At 32.9% G+C, this 18,188-nt stretch overlaps 2 protein-coding genes across 2 annotated transcripts; one reads left to right on the top strand and one right to left on the bottom strand.

Annotated features, from left to right (window-relative positions):
- Window positions 1-407: 407 nt before the first annotated feature.
- On the top strand, window positions 408-4,054 carry LOC112501648 (probable disease resistance protein At5g66900). The gene is made up of 5 exons (XM_025105339.1): window positions 408-1,099; window positions 1,609-2,012; window positions 2,243-2,607; window positions 2,705-2,916; window positions 2,995-4,054. Exons 1-5 carry the CDS (start codon window positions 463-465, stop codon window positions 3,828-3,830), a joined length of 2,454 nt encoding a protein of 817 aa, XP_024961107.1. The 5' UTR covers window positions 408-462; the 3' UTR covers window positions 3,831-4,054.
- A 9,737-nt stretch (window positions 4,055-13,791) lies between these two features.
- Window positions 13,792-17,609, bottom strand: LOC112502107 (glutamine synthetase). Its single transcript, XM_025105938.1, has 12 exons — window positions 17,359-17,609; window positions 16,738-16,777; window positions 16,519-16,622; window positions 16,358-16,406; window positions 16,134-16,240; window positions 15,945-16,032; window positions 14,954-15,082; window positions 14,802-14,876; window positions 14,671-14,724; window positions 14,544-14,581; window positions 14,304-14,463; window positions 13,792-14,208 (listed from the first exon to the last, which is right to left on the bottom strand). The coding sequence occupies exons 1-12, from the start codon at window positions 17,430-17,432 to the stop codon at window positions 14,053-14,055; spliced, it is 1,074 nt and encodes a 357-aa protein (XP_024961706.1). The 5' UTR covers window positions 17,433-17,609; the 3' UTR covers window positions 13,792-14,052.
- Between the last annotated feature and the right edge of the window lie 579 nt (window positions 17,610-18,188).

Raw genomic sequence — 18,188 nt, 5'->3', positions numbered from 1 at the left:
ACTGCTACGGTTGAAAGATGCTTTTCGGCGAGGCTTTTATTCCACCCCACACCCAAGTCTGAATCATATTAGTGTCATTTTCTTAGTCAAACGGTGCCACCGTTTGAAAAAAATTTCCGTATATTTGTTTCTTATAGTCAAACGGTGTCATCGTTTGAAAAAAAATTCATATATTTTTTTTCTTATGGTCAAATGGTGCCACCGTATAAAAAAAATTCTGGGTCCGTCCCTGCTCGCTCCCTTAATATGAACGCGTCGATGGAAGTTTCGATCGATCCTGCAAGAAGAATCATCTTCGATACAATGTAAGTGCTTTTGTTTTTTTTCTTAATTCTCGATACAGTATATATACACATTATTCAGTACTGATATTGATCACCAGAATCAATTTTATATCTTCTATACCAAATTTCAATTGACATAAAATCTTATTAGGGTTTCAACGTTTGTGTGTAGTTATAGATGAGTGCAGTAATCGCGACCGATTTAGAGATTGCATTCGGTGAATTACTGAATGTAGTTATAGGTCATCAGACTCTCCAATCTTCTACATTCAAAACCCTACTGAAACGCCTTGAAAATACCCTAAAAACTATGGAGCCACTACTATTTTGTGAAAGCTGGGGGTTGAGCAAACTGTTGGCCCGTCCTGAAAAAGAGACCATAATGTTCATCTTTTACCTAGAGAATGGGAAAGATCTCGTTCTCAAGTGCTCGAGGATCCGGTGGTGGAATGTGTACAAGAAATTTGTTCATGCAAACAAGTTGATTCGATTGAACAATGAGCTCTTAAGGTTCTTTCAGACAGAAATGCAGGTGAACATGGTGACCACTAGTATTAGGAGTTTAATTGGTATTCATGATTTGGAAGAGAAATTGGATCGAGTACTTTCAGCTGTAACTACTCCTGTGGGCACATCTTCTGGTTCGTGCACTGTTCCGGGGATTCCGCAGCTTATCGTTGGCTTGGATTTGCATCTTGAAGAATTGAAGCATAGACTGCTTAAGGATGAGACCCAGTTGTTGGTGGTTTCAGGTCCTGGAGGTTGTGGGAAGACTACTTTGGTGAAGATGCTTTGTAATGACAACGGAATAAAAGGTACCAAAGATTAATCAGTTTATATATTCTTCTTTAGTTTGTGCTATCTTCTCTCTGTGTGCACCCATAAAAGCTTGCAATTTTGCATCACATCTAGCTAGCCGAAAGTTCATTTAGGAACAGTAAATCTTTTGAGAACCTATTTGAACCAAATATTCATAATGAATATCATGAATGATCATCATGAATCTTTATTCATAATGAATGTTCATCATGAAAATCTTTATTCATTATGAATATTTGATTCTCAATTTCTCATGGTTCTCAAATGAGCGTCCTCTATCTAGCTATAATTGCAAGTCTTGAAGAACATTATGTACTGTGATCAAGTTTGCAATATAATCCATCAAACTATTGCATCGATCAATTTTTTTTCTGCCGAAGTACAAAGATCGGGATAATGTAGAGGACTCGCATATGTATATGATGTTTATTTATAAAAAGATTGTTCAGTAATGAACTCCAACATGAGTTTCATTTTAACCTTTTAGCCTGCTTGTATTTGACAGACATGTTTGGCGAGAATATCTTTTATGTTACTGTGTCGAGACCGTCTAGCATCAAGACTGTCGCCCAAAAACTATTTGAACATCATGGTGAAAATCATTGCAAGTTTCAGAGCGATGAAGAAGCTAAGAATCAACTCGAGAACCTGATGTGGCGGATACGATCAGATAAAATGCTGCTGGTCCTAGATGATGTATGGTCTGAATCTGAATCCCTTGTTCAGGATCTTAAGTTCCAAATACCAGGATACAAAATTGTAATCACATCAAGGTTCTTGTTTCCAAGGTTTAATGCCACATATGAATTGAGCTTGTTGAATCACAACGATGCAAGGGTTCTTCTATGCTACTCTGCATTTCCGCGTGACGGTATTCCAGTTAACGTGCCAGATGATCTCGTGAACAAGGTATAGAAACAACAATCCCGGGAAATATACTCGCATAGCAGAAAGTTCAAATGAGAAACTAAATATTTTGAAAATCTGGGAACCAACCGTTTCTTAACTTATTCATCATGAATATTTGGTTCTCATGTTCTCAAAATATTCACTGTTCCTATATAAACCTGCCCCTACTTGCATATTTATGTATGTATATATATACTTGTGAGTAACTTTGCTTGTGCTTCTGGATGTAGATTGTCAAGCACTGCAAGGGACTTCCATTAGCCCTTACTGTAGTTGGTGCATCACTATGTGGGCAAGGTGCAATCAAGTGGCGAACCACTTTCAAGAAATGGTCTGAAGGTCAATCTATTTTGCAGTCACACAGCAGCATGCTGGTCAGTCTCAGTGCCAGCATTGATGCACTGGATCACGAGTTGCCTATTGTGAAGGAATGTTTCTTGGACTTGGGTTCATTTCCTAAAGATGAACGGGTTGCAGCCACGGCTCTTATGGATATGTGGGTGGAGTTATACAATCTTGACGAAAAGGGAATGTATACGAGTGAACACCTTCATGAGCTTTCATCAAGAAATCTCGTCCATCTTGTTCCAATAAGGTACTACTCCAGCATTTCGAATTTTTTTCCTAAATGATCATATTAAATGTTACTTCTCCATCTGTCAACCAACCCAATAAATCTTATGATTTTATAGGAAAGATGTGGGTGAACTCGAAGGCTATTGTGATGAACATCATGTCACACAACACGATTTGCTAAGAGAGTTGGCCGTCCACCTGAGTAGCCAAGAGCCTATCGCACAAAGAAACCGATTGTTCATGAAAATCCATAAGAATAACTTCCCCACATGGTGGATTGAACAAATAAGGCAACCGATCAATGCCCGCATCTTATCTATTTCAACAGGTTTCATTTCTTCATATTCACTTTTTTATGATTATATGCATCCTATCTTTAGATACTTACCACAATCTTTAACTGCAGATGAAGCATTCTGCTCAAACTGGTATGATCTAAAAGCACCTAAAGTTGAAGTATTGATATTGAATATAAGTAGTAAACAATATTCACTGCCTCAGTTCATCGAAAGCATGGGCCAATTGAAGGTTTTAAGTGTCACAAGCTACGGTGATAATCCTGCTCAACTGCACAATCTTCCATCGATTGGTGTTTTATCCAACCTAAAAAGAATCAGATTCACACACCTTTCAGTTTCCTCTTCTATTCAACCCATCTTTGCATTGCAAAATCTACAGAAACTTTCCTTTGTTATGTGTGAGCTCAGTAACGCTTTCACGAATGATACCACTGGATCTCCTATGCTACCAAATCTCACAGAACTTGAATTCGATCGTTGTTATGATCTTAACGAACTACCAGCAGGATTATGTAGTCTTGTTCATCTTCAGAAACTCAGCATCACTAATTGCCATGAGCTGGATGTTCTTCCTAAAGGGTTAGGAAGGCTGTTAAATCTGGAATTCTTGAGTCTGAATTGCTGCACTAAACTTCAAGAATTACCTGAATCGATTGGAAGCCTGCTTAAGCTGCGCTTTATTGACATATCCGATTGTTTGAGTATAAGCCTGTTGCCTGAACAAATTGGCGAGCTATGCAGCCTGAGAGTGCTTAAGATGAGAGGGTGTCAAGGACTACAAGATTTGCCGGTATCGATGAGCAAATTGTTGCAGCTAGAAGAAGTGATATGCGATGAAGAGACGTCATATTTGTGGATGGATTTCGAAACTGATCTGTGCAATTTAAAGATTAATGTTGTCGAAGATGACAGATTTGAAAGCTTCATGAAAATCGTTCAGTAAGTTCTAAACATCTTATTTGTAGACTTGATCTGTGCTGAAATCAGTGCAGATTGTTTACCAATGCTACACTTTAATTGATAGTGTACATGGAAATAACGTATTTTTTTCTAGATCAGTTTTTGTTTAGTTATTGTCTTTTGTCATTTCTCATAGTTAAAAGGCTCTATTATGTAATTTAGGCGCCGTTTATCAAATGCTACCTAGGAACTCTGTTTGATGGGTCACTTACCTTATCGGTTGAACATGGTAGGGACCGAGAATCTTACCCGGTAAGAGGGATAGTAAGGATCGAGAGGTTTACCAAGTAAATTGTTGCATACAATGCCGTTTTGATGGACTGGAATCTTACCTGGAAAATAAGTGAGACTGCGAGAGTGTGGACTTTTACAGGTAAGCACTAATTGGGTTAAGCGTTTGGGAATTGATCGGTGCATCTCGTTGCATCTCATTAGTGTTAATCTTTAATTAGGATTGATTCAAGGTTGGAAATTTCTTTTTACCTTTCTCACCATAATTTGCATTATCATGGACAAAAATTTTACTCTGTAAGACAAGTGATAATATTGAATCTTAACAGTAAACACTTAAATGTTTTAGTAAACAAACCCTTAGACATAGGTTAGCATGTTGTGACTCTCACCACGTGGGTCCAAGTAATAGACCTCAATTGTTTATATCCTTAGATTCGAGTTCAACACATTTATTAAACAGGTTAAAAATCTCAACTCAGCCCATTTAATTAAATGGGTTGAGATTTTTTCAACTCAATCCAACCTGTTTACCTAAATGATTTGACAGCGGGTGGACTTGGTTACAATTTTTTTAAACCAACTTGTTGAATAAATGGGTTGAACCTGGGTTGACTCATTTAATTTTAAAATTTTAAATAAAAAAAGGACTAGACTATTTAAATTTTTTGAATAAAATATAACACAACCATAAATACGTTCAAAGTTTGAATAAAACACAACCAAGACAAATATATTGTTCAATATAAATTGGAAAATTTTAAATTCTAAGTAACTCGACTTCTACTTTCACCAACCCAAGTTCACTCTCGGACGCCTGGACGGAGAGAAAACCAAGAGGGAGACAATTAGACAAATGTTGGACGGAGAGAGAGCCTAGAGGAAGAAAACGTTGCACGGTCGAGAGATCGAGAGGGCGAGAGGCGAACAACAGATTTGAAGAGTTTGATTGAACTTTGGAGGCGATAATGGAGTAATGGACTAAAGAGTTTTCTTAGAGTTTCATGATGATTAAGAGTAATAGAGCCGATTGAAATTTGGACACTTTCATCACACAACGATAGGATTTTTAATTAGGAATAAAACAAAATTAAAAATTAGAATACTAGATATAATATTAAGAATAAAATAAAATAATATAATATTTTAAATGGCTTGGAAACATGTTGAAAAATTCAACCCAACCCAACTCATTTATTTAAATGGGTTAGACGGATTGACCTGTTTATTTAAATGAGTTGAAAATCTCAACTCAATCTATTAATTTTGGGTTGGGTTAGGATTGAATTAGTGGGTTGGGTATTTTTTTTTCCCCACCCCTAATTTCCATGTTGCATTTCGTGCAAGTCCAGTACATGATTTGCATATTTTTTTTTATGGAATTCATCTTTAGAATATTATTTTACAAGTTACCCATGCTTACGTTCAAAGTTATATGTTTTGATGAAATTATGATTGGAATTTCGAATGCTTTATGTTTATGAAAATGTTTGTTAATTCATGCATCGTATCACAATAAAAATAAAGTTCAAACCTGCTGATTAAGCCTCAAAAATCTCTCAAAGTGTGCTCCTCGTTTCAAACTTCGAACTGACATATTATGGGTCTGAAACGGAGTCTCGTAGTCAAAGTTATGTGTTATCACCTCTCTTTTTAACCCGGTCATGAGCCTCGAGAAATAATAGAGTCGGGTCATCCATGCCAAGGCCCGTATCATTAATTGATAAGGTTGAAAGCATAAACTCAATTTACAGTAAAATCATTAGTAATGAGTAGTGACAGTTAAAACCACATATAGATGAGCAAGGATAAGACCCAGTATTATGTACGAGAAGAAGATGTTATAAACTTTGTTATATTTTGTTAAATTTAAACCATTCATTATTCAAGTTATTTCAATTTTGACCATAGAATCTAGTTGTAAACTCATTTTTTATACCTTTTTTATAGTAGTTTATTCACTGAATTATCTCATTAAAAAATAACATCATGTTTTTGGGTTCTAAACTAGGTATCAAATCAACATGAAACTCTACTACTTGTTGATGTCAAGACGAGTAAGCTCTATATCCTTTAAAGTAATTTTGCCCCATTGTAAGTGCTTTGGGATTTGATGAATTGTCTCTCAAGATACAATGAAGCAACGTTTGTAGACCGATTATCAGTACTGCACTAGTGATGATAACCCCAGTTAAACTACTGAGTAATCAAGGATTTCATGAAAGCCTAAAGGGTGTATTTCTATAGCAAGACACTTTTAGGGTAATCTGTTATGTAGAGAAAAGATGCATTTTTGGTGTCTAATGGTAGGTATATATAGGTATAAGACCATCTACAACCTTAATACCAAATATGGTGGGTCCATCAACTCTAATCCCATTCTAAAAAAAAAACCAAATATGTGGATCTCGCATTAAAATAACATATTTTATTTACTATTTTTAATAATAGTAATTATAATTTGTAAATACATATTAGAATGATAAATAAATAGTTATTAATTTATTTAATGAAGACTTGTTAAAATAAAAACGACAATTTTTTAATTAATAAACTCTACATCAAAAAGATTACATTAATTCAAATAAAACAAATTAAAAAAACACATAAATAATATCAATTTTCCGAGTTAGTATATTATCCACAAATGATCAATTAATGCATTACGAAGTTCAAAGTGAGCATATTTATCCTTGATCTTTTTGTGTCGAGCAAGAAACTATTCAAGTCCACCATTGTTATCGTTCATCATCTCAACTCTCACGTTTTGCACTTCATGTCGTTCTTCAATTGGTACATTAATATCACGTTCGTCTTCTATGATCATATTATGCATAATGATACACGAAGTCATTATATCATGCAATATTTCTTTCCTCCGTAACCGTGAAGGTCTTGCTACTATTGCAAATCTTGATTTCAATATGCCATATGCACGTTCAACGTCTTTTCCACATGCTTCTTGTTTCATTGTACAAAGAAATGTTAAAACTAGACGTATCCTATAAGAAGGGGTTTAAGTTTGATCATGTCTGGCACCTCATGAAAGATTTCGAGAGTTTATCAAATGTCATTATATCGACTCAATATCAACGACAAAGTCCTTATCAATCACCTTCTCACTGTCTCGGTTCATCATCAAGGATAGATGCCTGTTTACCCTCATTGAATCTTCACGACGAAGAAGGTATTACTTTAACTCAAAGATCAATTGGTGTTGAAAAAAGCAAAATCAAGGCTCCAATCCGATGATAAGCTAGAGACTTTAGTCAAGGCTAGTAAAAAAAATAAGCAAAAATAGCCTAGAACAATGAAGTTATGACAAGAATGAATAAAGTTCAAGATGAGAGAAATGCAATAGATACAAGGTTGGTGGATGACAAAACTATGTTTACTGATATAAGTGTTATCATTGATCCTGTGTGTTATGAGTTCATAAAAAATGAAAAAATTCAAATAATGAGAAAGAGAACAAAACCTTAGGTTGATAGACAAGGATCAGAATGTCAAATATTAAGAAATAGAATAGTGGTCGCCCCCTCTTTTTTTCGGTTGAGATTCACACAACATATATGTTGTCTCAAATTGGCGACGCATCTAAACCGTCATATCTGCTTTTTGCAACCCCTGATGTGAACGATTGCAATTGTTCAGAACAAATGCTACCATACACAAACCCATTTCGCAACTATTACATGGTTCTCACTAAAGGGCCTGTTGAAAATAAATGGGCAAAGTGCGTCACATTGGGCTCCCAATCGCGTGTGCGTAGTAAGGGCGTGTTGCATTCTTATAGAACCCCTGCTATTTCCCATATATTAAATTAATATATAGAAAATAGTTTCACTAATATACTCACTTTTATTTTATTTTTTACCTATTTAGGACAAGGGGAAATCTAGACTTTAACCCATAAAATAAATAATACCTTTATATTATTTTAAAATTTTCGCAACATAACATATGTACAATATAGGATATTTTTAATCACATGTGATTAACAAAAAAAAAGATATTATCAATCAAAAAAGTTAACTAATCTATGCTTTTGAATATGATATCAAAAATTAAAAAATGTCATTAATCAGCCCATCAATTATCAACATATGAATCGGATCAATCTCTGTATCAAACATGATTCATAGATGGATGTAAGATTAAAAATGACTAAGAGTTCAGATCCGTTTTCACGCTTCTAATCTAAACAATATTTATAGATAGGTGTAAAATTAAAAATAATTAAGGGTTCAGATTTGGCTTTACGTTTTTCACATTAATTTTTCTTATGACACGATAGTTCAATACATGAGTCAATTAGGTCATAGAAATACTCATGAAGGGTTGTTTGTTTACCTCTTAATAATTCAATTAAGAGGCAACCTATGAATCGTTAAGAGATGAATCTTGTTTGACAAATTAAAAGTCTGTCTCTTAATGGTTTTAAAACCTTCTGAATGATTTTGTATCCATTGATCTCCCTTAACCATTAAGAGCCTTAATTTCATTGTATACAATTATCAAACAATTATATTTTATTTGCATTATATCATTCGAAACTCTTAATCATTCTACACCAAATCATTTATCAACTGTCAAAGCGTCCCTCAAAAAACTCAACTTAATTAAAAATCATACTTTGTTTTATAAATTTGTCTTTATTCCCCTCCATCAGCTAACCCACGCGACCCTGGTCCCTACCCTATAATCCACCCGCTTATGTCTCCACATCATGGGTTAAAAGGCTTTAGTCTATGTACATTGATTGAGAGCATGTACAATCAATTTCTCAACTTTTTTTCATAATAAAAAATTAAAATATTTATAAAAAAAATATATTCATATCTTGCAGATTCTTCGTTTAAAAGAATCCGATATTTATTATAATATTAGAATATTTTATTAATTTATTTAAAATATTATTTTTTTAATATTTTTAAAGTTTTCTACTGAAAAATATATATTAAAATTATTTCTTTCACATGATAAGACTGAGAGCATCTTTAGAACTAGAAGTTTCTTTAAAATTTTAAAACAAAAATATATTCAATTCTATTAAAAAATTATAAAATTAATTATATTATTAAAATATTTCTTTCTTCTAATAAACTATTATTTTTCTTTTTAAATATTTATTTGCAAAGTTTTTTTTGATGAAAATATATTAAATAATATTCATTCCTCATGGTAATTATTTTTAATGTGGTCTTTAAATTTGGACATTTTTACGTTCTCTTCTATATTAAGAAAAAAAATTGAAAAAAAAATTATGTTTGGGGAAAAAAGGAGCCAAAAGTTTCCATTTTCTCTAAATCCATAATTTACTCTAAATTATATTTTCATTATAGAAAATTACCTTTTATAATACAAACTAGATAAACATATTGTTTTATTTCTTATTTTTTCGAATTTTATATTTGAATAAATATATTTTTGAAGGTATGTACATATCTAGTCATTCTTAATTATATTAGTTAGGGATTGTTTGTTTACTTCTTAATGGTTTCATTAAGAGGCAGCTTTTGAATCGTTAAGAGGTGAATCTTGTTTGGTAAAAAAAAAAGTCTGCCTCGTAATGGTTCTAAAACTCTCTTAATGATTTTGTATCATGTATCTCATTTAACCATTAAGAGCCCATAATCCATTGTATATAATTACCAAACAATTATATTTTACTCTATATTATATCATAAGAGTCTCTTAATTATTCTGACCACTTAATCATTTTGCACTAAATTATTCAGCAATTGTCAAACAGCACCTTAATCTTCATTCAATATTAATCGAATTAACTATATAAACAAATAATTAGGATGAAGTAACAAGACAGATGACAAAAAATTAATTTGACAAATTCTCAGATGATCCGGTTACAATTTAACAAATATAAAGTAATGATATAAATACGTATGTAAAAACATAATTTATAGATTTTTTTTATCAACCTAGATATCCAACTCGTTATGCAAGTAGACTAATATTTAAATTTATATAAAAAACATGCCATGCATTAGCATTTCTCTTTGATTTACCATTTTTTAAGAAGGCGAAGGATCATGTAAGAAGAGAAGTTATGTGAGAAACGTAAAAAAATATTTGAACCTTTGATCATTTTTAATCTTTTTTTCACCTCATTAATGTTGACATTCATTGATTCAATGGTAAAAATATTTTCTTATTGTTCTTGGCTTAAAAGAAGTTAACCTTCTTCTTTTTTTATTAACCTGGATATCTAACCCGCTATGCGAACCGACTAATTCCAGGACAACCACCTGCTTTACAGATAGCCCGGAATCACCGCATTTGAACCTCTATGACCACAAAAAGATTTTTATTTCTCCTTGGATTTGAACCTGGAAGTATATATCAAAAAGAAATAAAAGAAAAAAGTGTTAGTTATAACTTGTAAGAGATGAAGCTGAACCATTCAAACCATGACTTAATTTGATTCATTTCATAAAGAATAAGCCAACTTAATCCATTCATTTTGATGTTAACATACCCTTTTTGTCTTAACTTTATTTCTGAAAGAGACGTGAGGGTTGCAAAACCGAACATAGTGGCATAATAGCTTAATGGTCCACCTTACACACTAAAGTCTTGTCTTCCCCCCAACCATTTCAAACTATTTTTTATTAAAATATTGGAATTTGGAAATATAACTCATTATAAAATTGGGTAACCTTTTAATTTAAATTTACCCATTATACCAGGTTTGCATGTCACCTCATTTTCTACGTAGGTTGTCCACATGTACTATAATGATGTGACTTTTTATTACAACATTGTATTTTCAAAATTACTTTATTATAGCATCTACTAGTTTTTATTAAACAATGTACTTTTAATTTTAATATTTAGATATTTTACTTGTTATTTAATAAATATATTAAATGAATTAAAAAAATTCTAAATTATTCATTAATATACCAATATTAGTAAAACTAGTAGAAAACAACTTATCTCGCTAATATTTTTTAAAAAATTATCGTTTTTTGAAAGAAAAAAAAAAGAATTGGTCCATTTTTACTATAAAAAAAAAAAGAATTGCTATTTCATACATTTAACCCTTTTTTTTCTAATAACAAATGTTCATTATTAGTATTATTATTTGTATTTGTTTAAGAATAAGGATTTATCTTTTAAAAGAAGTGTTTATTTTCAAATTCTATCATTCAATATAAGATGAATAAATTCAATATTTCATTCATGATAAGATTAAAATTGTCATTTGGTCTATATTACATAATAAGGTTCTAAATGGTGTAAGGTGTGACGTGACAACAAGGTCAAACCCTAGGAGTCACGACGTTTTTCAAGACATTATTTATGACAACAAATCTGTATCTAAACTATATTAATAAACATTTATACCAAAAGTCTTAAATGCAACCTATAAAGCCTAAAGTACTACCCTTTTATGCATAAATTTCAAAAATCTCTTAATTACAACTTCACATGCATAAGGTACATTCTTGATGCATACCACCACGAACATCCAAGTTGAAACTTACAACTTTGCTTTATTTATTTCCAGCTTTTTTCCTTCCTTATTTAGAGCTTTTTTTTTTCCTTTTTTTGGTATTTTCATACCATTCTTTATTTATTCAAACTTTTATTTTAGTTAATTTTAGCTCTCCTTTGCAAAAAGGTGGATATTGATTTCTGTTTCGGTTTGTATAAGATAATTTTAATTATTTTTTAAATGTATTCACTAGATATTTGTTTCTTCCTTCATTATAATTATTTGGACAACATAATTGATTTTCATGTCTGTGTACAATAAAATTCAACTTGATTCCTTATTTGTTATATTGTACTCGATTACATCCTGTTGCATTGCACGGGTACTCAACTATAAGGAACCGAGGTTTAAATATTTCTAAGGGTTTCCGTGTAAGATCGAATGTTTAAATATAAATTTCATACTTTTTAATAAATAGTTGCACTCATTTTTAGTTGTAGGTTTATTTGAAAATTTGGCATCCCGTCGTATTATGCGGGTACACAACTAGTATCTATATATACATATATGTTTTTTTAATATTATTTAATGAGTCGGTGATATTAAACAATTTGAATTATATTATATGCTTCAAACTGAAAATTAATACACTAAAAAGGTAGGATTAATCATAAATCACGTTTACAATAACCATTCATTGGATCATGACGTGCCACGAGCTTAGCATGGAATAAGACATAAGCCTTGAGTCACGACACGACACAACCGTCGGCACCCGCTTTTTAGACGTTGATTGAGAACATTTATTTTGGTATAGAAAAAACATATAATTTTATTACTTTATTTCAATTTTCTTATTTTATTATTGTTGTTACAGTTAGTCATTGCCTCGAGGTTTAAAGCCGCATAAAACTAGGTGACGAGCAAGTGAGGGAATTGACGCCTAAGGTATGCTCGCTTTTCGCTCGCCAACTTCTTTACAACACTTGGGCTTGTCGTTAGATAACAAATAGAATAATTTTGACGATATTAATAATGATCAGTTCACATATTATTAAAAAAACAAAATTGTGTTTTTTTTTTGTCTAAAGTAGTCACTATCGTATTTGGTAGTTACAAATAGACATTTTAGCTCGTCACCTAAACGTTATTGGAATAGAAGAAAAAGACATCAATTTTTTTGTATGAGTTATATGGTCGGCATCTTGTTTGCATCTAAAATTGAGTAAGACTTAAGATAAGACGGTATACAACTTTTATTGTGTCATCTGCATACGTTATTATCACATCGTAGTTGTCGATTTGACAGTCTTTTTTATGAGAAAGCAACTGGACAAATGCCGAAAAGAATGTATATTTATAGAACCTTATAGACATGGAAATAAGATTGATAAATGACAAATCCAAATCGACCACGACAAGATCTTCTTTTGTAAAACCCCCAAACGTTATCCTCTTTTGACAAATACCTAAAAATTAGAATCCTATTCGGACAAATATTCAAGAAAATATGTAAAAATAAAATCAAATGTAATCAAATTTGTATAAGTTTATATTTAATATATAACTTAAAAGCAATCTAAAAAAAACTATTGTAACGCTTTTAGATACGACATTTTATAGTTTGGCTCTATAAACTTAAGTTCTATAAAGTATTATATTATGACGCTTAAACAATATAAGCGTCCTATAAATCCATTTGTTGTAGTGTAAAATGACATATGTGAGAATGTATAGAACTCTTGTATTACTTTCCAAAAAAACCCCTTAAAAAGAGAGAAATAAGTTCCAACATATATACAAAAGAAATTGTCCAAGTCTAATAACAGACTCTTAACACGCCGCCTCCAACAAAGGCTTAGACACACTAATTGTTCTAAGACGTTGAGTCCATAAAAAGGTTCCTTGAATCTAATATCATGTGAGAAAACGTGTCGAGGGTTCTTTAGAAAGTAAAATCTGAAGGTTTCTCACAACAAAAATTTATACCGTTTTAAGGACTCGACACCTAAAAGCAACTTATACTCGTCTAGCCCCCTCTCGACACTTTGGAAAAGTTAGGACTATGTGGTCGTCTAACCTCTGTCGAAAGAGATGCAATAGTCTCACGTTAGCTACGCTTAAACCGATTATCGTCTGTATGCTAATACGGTGAACCTCCTTCCTCCATTAAAAGGCTCTTTCGGAGAATAAATCTAGAGTTCCACGTATTTTCACGACAAAAATAAGTCGAGCGAGGCGCAAAAGATCGAAATCAACCCGCCGTATCATTATTGAATAGATTATATCAACAATAGTCCCAAGAAACACCATGGGAAAAATCTGAAATTCAATGGCAGCTTATACGCATTTTTGATCGAAATGCTTTGCTACCATAAAACTACCACAATAATCAAAAGACAAACAACAAAATAGACAGAAGGGTTGTTTTCAATTCTAAATCATTTTTTTTTTTCAAATCTCCCTCCCAATCAGGCTTCATTCATAATCTCATGATCCAAATCTCTGTTCTTCAAGATTTGTTCCACAGAATGGTGGTCTCAGCAATCATGGAGGTCACCACATATGGATCCATGTTCGAGGCCGGCCTTCGGTCCTCGAAATACCCTTTCCCTTCTTTCTCCGTGTCTCGCCCAACACGAATGGAAGCTCCACGGTTGGCAACACCCTGCAACGAGTATTCGAAAGGGAAAATAAGATGTTTGTGGAACGCAAGAAATTTGAAGACAAAAAACCCCGGAAGATTTCGATGCAATGTTTTACCCATAAGAAGGTGTTGATGTCTGCCGTTTCATGGCGACCGGTGAGACGACGTTCGTTTCCTTCACCATAAGCCGCGATGTGTTCCTTGTGCCTTAAACCCATCTTCTCGATAGCTTTCTTGATCACCTCGTATCCTCCCTCTTCCCTCATCGACTTTGTGCTGAGATCACAAGATTCTCATTACAATAAATTCAAATACCGATATCGTTTCGGTGTATAAACTTTGGAGTCGTAGAATACCTGTAATTCGTGTGAGCACCGGCCCCATTCCAGTCACCCTGTCCAAATAACATGTTGAATTGAATACAACCTCTCTTATACTCGAATCAAAACTCGAAATGCTTGAAACATGTTGAAGAAAACTAACCGGAATAGGCTTGGGGTCGAATGAAACCACCACCCCGTTAATCTCAGTAATCCTCTACAAAAAGAGAGAAGTTTCAACGTCAAGATCACCATCAAAGTGTTTTTCAAAAAAAGACGGTAGATTTAGGGTACCTCAAGAATATAACGAGCGACCCACAATTCATCACCGGCAGAGATTCCAACAGCAGGTCCTACTTGAAATTCCCACTGCACACGAACACGAAAATGGAGTTAGAAACGAAAAAGGTGTCCGAATGGAAGATGGGTGAGAAATTTAATGTTACCTGACCGGGCATAACTTCGCCGTTGATACCACTGATGTTGACACCGGCGTAAAGACAAGCCTTGTAGTGTGCATCAACAATATCCCGTCCGAAAGCCTTCTCGGCACCAATACCACAGTAGTATGGCCCCTGAGTTGCATTCATCAACAATTAAAACCACAAACAAATTACTAGGTGACAGGTTTTGGAATGTCCAAAGAGTTATTTAATAAGTTTCCGAATGTTTAAGGACTTATTTGTTCCAAAAAATTGTCCAAAAACTTAATCATACACCAAAGTCCATCGGGTTTTTTCAGATTTTTTTCATTATATAAACAAATTAATCAATACTTTTGCTTTTCCAACAAACTTATAGTATTTAATTGGAAAAATAATACCCAAATTCAATTTCCAAGATTCTTTTGAGTACCAATTAATTTCAGGGATTCTTTAATGTCAAAATAAGATCGATTTATGCATTAAAAATGTAAAAACTGAGTTTTGATATAAATAACTATGAGGAGAAAATCATTAGGTAAGGTGCATTTAGCAATATAGGGATATGCAATTAGTCTTAGAGGTTGTTTGTTTACCTTTTAATAATTTCATTAAGAGGCAACATTTGAATCGTTAAGAGATGAATCTTGTTCGGCAAAATAAGAATGTCTCTTAATAGTTCTAAAACCCTCTAAATATTAAGAGCTCTAATTTCATTGTACACAATTACCAAACAATTATATTGCATTTTGTACTATATCATGAGAGTCTCTTAATTATTCTGACCACTTAATCATTCTGCACCAAACCATTCAGCAATTGTCAAACAATAGCCCTTAAAAAAGTAACTTTTAGATGATCTCCGCTTTAATTCACCGGAAATTTTACTGGTTATTCTTCAGGGTTCGGCGAATATGTTAAAAATGTCCTTGGTTCAAAAGCTATGTTTTATGACAGTTTGACAAATACCCTAAGAAGCTTGTGATCTTTGAACAGATGTGCACTTATTGATTACCTGTGGACCAGGGAAACCTCCTTGAGGCCAGCCCAAAGGCCAGTTAATATCCTTCTGTAACAAAGTGTATTCTTGCTCAATTCCGTACCTATTAACAGTAAAATATCGAATTAGACAGCTTCAAAAACATTAAGCTCTTGAATTTAAGATTAAAGATTCAAGTTTCTTGAAAGAAAAACGAAAAGATACCATGGAACCTCCTTTTCAACATCTGGGTTGCTGAAGATTTTTGCAGCAGCACACCTCTTGTTCGTTGGAATTGGTTCACCAGCAGGGGTGTAAGCATCACACATCACCTACATTATTATAAAAAATATGCAAAAAATTGGTCAAAAAGTTCCAATCTTTAAGGAAAAAAGAGTCGTAAATATATATATACACCCCCAAAAGTAGGGGGATCTTAAAAAATGTACCAAGATATTGTTGCCCCTCCTGAATGGATCCTTGAAAATGGCTTGAGGGCTGTTTCATTCATCAAGAACACGTTTTTAATCGAATTAAAACTTGGGGAAATATTCAAGAAATCAATAAAGATTCGGAATCTTGATGACAAACTATAAACTTGGCTACGCACTAGAGGATGACTTCACTGTCTTCGCCTGGGGCTTGACCTGTGCTGGAGCCATCGTAGTTCCATTTTGGGAGCTTCTTGGGATCATTCACAGGTCCTGGAAGAGTCTAAACAAGACAAGAAAACAAACCCAAAAAAGATTACTCGATAAGTCCAAAAAACAATCAACTAAATGAATAAAAACAGAGCAAATCTTATGTTATATAGAACAGATCTACTTACCCTTGCTTTGCTTCTAAGATCCATGCCCGATCCACCAATCCTGTTCGAAAATCAACGATATTAGATAAGTACTTAACAAGTAAACTCCAAGATGATAGAATGAATTCCTTCATTAAGTACAGGTACAAGATTCTTTTTGACTGGTTCAGTAAATGACGAAAAGTTCGAACTTTTTATCATGTAGTTTACGAGATCAAAGACATGAGAAGAAAAGATGTCAAGATCAAACAACCCTTTTCATTACTTGTATGGATTCAAATCGCACCCATCTCGTGGATCGAAGAAGAAGTGAGAGTGATGTAGTTTCTATTGGTTCAAGTGATATCTACTATTGACTTTTTACGATCGGATTCATCTAAGAACAATCGAAAGACACGACTTCTATTGTTTTCACCGTAAAAACCACCAAGAACTGTCCAGACAACTACACAAAATCCAGCTAAAATCATGTTTGAAGATAAAGATCATAAGGATTTCTTAGGAAGCCATAAGAAATCCAAGAAAACCAGAGACATTAATGGCGGAAAAAGCAGGGGGTTGGTGAATAAACAATAACAGGTGATCCGAAAACATAGGAAAAAGGTTGAAAAGATGAAGAAAAAGGAGGAACAGGAAACCCACCATATGTATTCAGCGATGATCTTAGGGGTGGCATCAGTGAGGTCGAGGTTGATGAGATCCGAAAGCAGTGCCATGAGATCGGTGCGTAGAAGGTTTGGCTGCACAGGATAAGAGAGAAGGATATAGAGACGCGAAATGGAGTTGCCGGCTCTGGTTTTTATAAGTGCACGTCTTCTTGTTGATGATGAAACCAAGTGATGGTTTTTAATACATTAAAAATGGAATTATCGCTTGTAAAAAAAGTTTGAATTTTCAAACATAACTCATGTTATTAATATTCTGTAATAAAAATATTGTAGTGAATTACAATGTTTGGTCCATGTGGTTTATCAAAATCACACTTTACGTTCCAAAGAATAAATCAATTACAAAAAAGGTCCTGGGGTTCACATTTTCTCCCACCCTAGGCCTAGATCCTTGTTGTTAACCGTATTATGTTAACTTCGTTAACTGGAGGGTATTTTTGTAATTTTATTTATTATTTTAATATTCTCTAAAGATATTAAAATTTTAAAAAGTATTATACTTTATCATTTACTATAATAGTACTCACGTAATGCAGCAAGACACATCTTAATTTTATTGTTCTATTTTATTATTTGTCTTTGTCGATATTATATACGATTTTATGTGTTTTTAAGAAAAGCAACAATGATTTTATTTTTGAATGAAATATAAATTTGAAGATATCATAAAAATTTGAAAAGAAAATATATCAATGTTAATATCAAATCAACTATTTAAAAGTTTTCAATTTTTATGTAATTTCTTTAATTTATTTATTTTATTATAATTTAATTTAAGTTTAATAACGAATAATTTATTTTTGG

This window comes from Cynara cardunculus (genome assembly GCF_001531365.2).
Source record: "Cynara cardunculus var. scolymus isolate 2C chromosome LG 1, CcrdV1, whole genome shotgun sequence".
Classification (NCBI taxonomy): domain Eukaryota; kingdom Viridiplantae; phylum Streptophyta; class Magnoliopsida; order Asterales; family Asteraceae; genus Cynara; species Cynara cardunculus.
The sequence above is the reverse complement of the archived record's forward strand: the minus strand, read 5'-3'. Positions and strand labels throughout refer to the sequence as shown.